The 4,690-nt window shown below is 28.1% G+C and overlaps 1 protein-coding gene across 1 annotated transcript; it reads left to right on the top strand.

Annotated features, from left to right (window-relative positions):
- The first annotated feature begins 618 nt into the window (after window positions 1–618).
- On the top strand, window positions 619–1,421 carry LOC100305963 (uncharacterized). The gene has a single exon (NM_001248652.3). It carries the CDS (start codon window positions 802–804, stop codon window positions 1,141–1,143), a length of 342 nt encoding a protein of 113 aa, NP_001235581.1. The 5' UTR covers window positions 619–801; the 3' UTR covers window positions 1,144–1,421.
- The last annotated feature ends 3,269 nt before the right edge of the window (window positions 1,422–4,690 follow it).

Genomic DNA, 4,690 nt, shown 5'->3' with positions numbered 1-4,690 from the left:
CTAAAAATATAAAGCATTGTCACATTAGTATTTGAAACTAAGAAAACTTAAAATAATTTTTTAGGATCTCAAATAAATCTTTAAATTTAAAAACTTATTATCACTTTAGCTTTTAAACATATGTCAATAGAGGAGTGTTAAAAACATATTCTTCCAATAGTATCATTTAAATCACATAGCATGTTAAAGTTTTTTTTTTTTATTAAAATGATTGACAAATTACATTTTTAATTTTTTTTAAAATTTTCTTTCTTTTTTATTACATAAATTTTCTTATTTTGAAATACTAACGTGTGTATGGGTACTATAAGAGTATAAGTAGTATATAAATCTATACTTTCTAAGTTTCAACAACCCAAATAAGTATTTTACCTTGTTTAAAGTAGTAGGCTTTGTGCCTTGTGCACAACTACCTCAATAAATCATATAAAATTCACACATTTGGTAAATATTTTATCTCACCTGTTACCATGAATGCAAACAGGTGCGCCCGCCAAGTAAGAAAAACGAACGAAATAACGGTCAACAGTCAACACCCTTTTACGTCGGTCTATCTATACCAAACCCCACAAAACGTGCTAGACACATTTATAAAGCAGAACAACACTTGCAAATTGCAAATACAAACCTAAACCAAAACCCGTGTCTGTGTTTGTTTCCACTTTGCAAATCAGTGTGTACCCAGGAATCTCTTGATTGAGAAAGTGTGTTAGGGTAAGAGTTGTGTCGTGTCCACGAGACACTGGGAGAAAGAAAGTGTGTGTGAGTTGTTGTAAACTGAATTTTCATTTTTCTTTAGCCATGAGCACACTTGTTCGCAACACCACCCTCACCTTCAGCCGCAGAAACAGATACGAGCTTCTTGGTTTGCAGGGCAAAGACAAGATGGTCAAGTCCATCAGCTACAGACGCAGAAGGGCAAAGCAAAGGCAAATCTTTCTCACAACCTACAAGTTATCTTCTTTGAATAGTAACACTTTTGGGGAGCCGACACAAAAGCCTAAGCTGAAGCTGAAGAAGGTTGCTGTTAAGGTTAAGAAGATTGTGGCCTCGGTTTTGATGTTCATGCGAGTTGGTTCTTTTAGGTCATGCAGTTCTAGGTCTCAGATTTCTGCCACCTCACCAAATAGGAAGAACTCTTGAGGATGTTGTTCTGACGTGGGTTTAGGATGGTTTATAATTCTCTCTATAATCTTTGGTTCTTTCACACTCAGGAGTTTTAGTGTGTGTTTGTGAAAGCGAACGCAGGCGTTTTTGTATTGGAACGCGGAATTTTTCCGTTTTCAAACACATCCTTATTAGTATATTTATATGGTTGATGATGAAGGATGGGAAAGGGGTATTTAATATTCTGTATATAAAGCTTAATCTAATGTCTACTTGACTACTTTCACCACTTTAGCTAAATAATATGCCCTGTTTCAACTTTCTATTATTTTAGCAGTTCCATGACTATCTGAAGTTTCATTGGATTTCACTGATTATATTTCTCCTTCAATTATTCACCTTTTAGTGTTGATATCAAAGCTTAATTTTGATGTCAGAAATGAAAATAGGCTCTTTACCCCTATATTCAACGTCAATTCCTAAAGATTGTTTTTTTCCATAAGATAAAAATATTACTGACATCAAAAAGTGTTTGGAGAAATAATATGTTTTCCATAGTGCAATTAGCACAGAAATAATATATCAAGGCTCCAAACTCTTTTTGGGGGCAAATCCCTTCTGCTGTTGGTAGAAAACAACCAGGGTCAATGTGAGATATTGAAAGGCAGAATAATGATTTTGGCCCAAAAGACATGAAATATAACTTTGTAAGACATGAAATTCTTCTTTGGTTAGCGTATTGATGAGCTTGCAACCAAGTAGGGAAGGAACTAGGAAGAATGATTACTTACAACATCGAGATCTGATCCAATGGTTGTTTTTCTTGTAACTTTAAATCTTTGTTATGGATCGATGATGTGGGTAGAAATTGAGGAGGATGATGGTCAAGGAAAGTGGTTACGCTGGATTCTATTATGGAGATTTCTGTTAGACATTAATTATGCTACTTGTGAAACACGTTATTAGTCAATAGTGCATCTCTCCAATGAAGCGTTTTAATTGGAGTAAACCCCCATATTAATTTCAAGGTTACAAGCTCTTTAGGATAACAAGTGAGCTTGTTTGTAAAAGAATTAAGTTAAGTTAAAGTTAAAGGGCGTTCAAGTGGAAGTAACTCAAACGTGTATCCAAACACACTTTATCCGTTATTTAGATTACTTGACAAAAGGGATAATTGATTGTAAAAAAAAATAATTCTGCAAATGTGATGGATATTCCTCATTGCCTTCTAAGTGTAGGGACTAGTAAAGAAAAAAAATCTTTAATAAAGTGAAGAAAAAAAAGTTGAGGTGAGGCCTGGTGTGCTATAGTTAATATTGAATAGCTGAACAGTACATGAAAACAATGTGCTGGCTGTTGCTACCTGCACCACCCAAGTTATTTCCTGCACTCTTTTCGATTATTTTGACCTTTTGGATTGGTCATTTCGGAAGTCAAAAAAGGAATGCATTACATAATGTAAAATTACATTTTTGATTGACCATTCCCAAAAGGGGAAAAGTGAGTGCAGAAAGCAACAGGAAAATGCAGGAAGCAATAGCCCAATGTGAGTCTCCAGGTAGCCCCCATAGAAATTAGGCATCTAAGTAAACTATTGGGCTTGCTTGTGATTTATGGCTATAGCCCAGACAACCTCACTAAGATAATGGACTTCTTCTGTACTAGTTGTGATTTAGTTTAAACCTCTCTCTCTCTCTCTCTAAAGAAGTGATTTTAATAAGGGTATATAAAAATTTAATTTAATTTATATTTATAAAATATAAAATTTATTTTTGTTTAGTTACAAATAAAAAATACGCTTTAATTTTAAGGATAGCTACAATTATATTTTTTTTTCATAAAAATTACTAAAAACAGCTTATCAAAATAATTAGAATTTTAGTTTTTTATGATTATAATTTATTTTAAAAATTAAAAACATACTAAAAAATTTAAAATTATTTTTTTATTAAAATAATTACCTAACTAGAAGTTTGACAACTTATTAAATTAGCTAATAAGCTGGTTTATATCTTATAAGTTGCTAGTTGAAAGTTGATTAATTAAATTATATCAAACCAGTAGTATTTGATATGATTAGTGATTAAAATAATTGAAAAAAATAAATGATAGAAAAGGTCATATATATTTATAATTTTCATATAAATCCTATTTTTGTTGTATAGACAAAATTATTTTTAAGTAATTATTGTTAGAGAAAAAAGGTTATATAGTTGTAAAATAATTATACACTATTATTTAATCACAAATTATATATTATAAATTTGTTGACTTTTACCTAATTAAACGATCACGTAAAAAAATTACACCATAAATGAATGCATGAGTATTAACCTCTTATATTATAGATTTTTTTTATTAATATATAAAGATTATGTATATTATTTAAAATTAAAATAAATTGTGTGATAGTTTAAATAAAAGGAATTATATGAAAATATAAGAAAAAATAGTGAAAATAAACAATAATAATAATAATAATAATAATAATAATAATAATAATAATAATAAACAATTTAACTTTATTCTTCTTTATTGGTATTGTTGATTTTTAATTGCAATGATTTGTTTGTTGGTGTTCTCTTATTTTCGTTGATAAGTTACATGTTCGTTAGCAAATTTTTTTGGCAATAATTTGTGTGTTCATTATGTTTATTAGTTTTTGATTCGATGCATCCCTTTGTTTTTCTTAAGGTGATGGTTGATGTAGCTACTTCAACTTATTTCCCTGGTAGTTTTAAATTTGGAAGTTTTCGTTTGAGGCTTAGGCTCCTTTTCTCAATAAAATAAAACAAAATCATTTATCACTATCAAAGGTATGTGAGAGGATATCTTAAATGAAATAAACGATTTCTCAAATTCTTATGATCAATGAAGAAAAAAAGCACAAATAGCAAAAGTCTTTAATAAGAGCAAATTATAATATAAATAAATATTTTATAAAAATTATAAAATGCCTTATTAAAAACATCATTAATATCTTTCAAATAGTGTCTTAAGTTAAGGTACAAAGAAAGTAAGATTTACCTTTTTATAAGAGGAATGTAGCAATGTTTTATGTGACATTGTCTTTCGGATGAATAATAAAATTATCAAAATTGATTATTTTTTTTATAAATTTTAATCAATTACAGAAAGTATTAAAAAAAGAGTGTCTCTAATATTTCTCTATTTATAATTAACATGTAGGTGTTTATGTATCATTTTTCGTATTTTTATACAATATTAATATTTAAAAACATTAAATAAAATTAATTTTAAAAGTATCATCAATGAATTTAGAATTATTCTTGTGATAAATAAAGCTGAATATTATTCTAGTTTGAAATAATTGCCACTTTAAATGTTTTAATTTATTCTCAATTATTTTTTATTTAAAAAATTAAAAATAAATTAATTTTTCAACTTTATTCATATCTTTTGGTAACTCTATTGATTGAAATAAAGTAACCTTAAAGAAATAATAAAATACATTCATTATTTTAAAATTAAAAATATATATTTATGAACTCTTTTTTATGGAACGTTGGAAATAATTTATATAAAATTTATAAAAAAAAATATTATCTTTTTTTAAGCTTTG

Source organism: Glycine max, chromosome 6 (genome assembly GCF_000004515.6).
Source record: "Glycine max cultivar Williams 82 chromosome 6, Glycine_max_v4.0, whole genome shotgun sequence".
NCBI classification, from domain to species: domain Eukaryota; kingdom Viridiplantae; phylum Streptophyta; class Magnoliopsida; order Fabales; family Fabaceae; genus Glycine; species Glycine max.
Note: the sequence above shows the minus strand (reverse complement) of the source record. Positions and strands in the feature narration are given on the sequence as shown.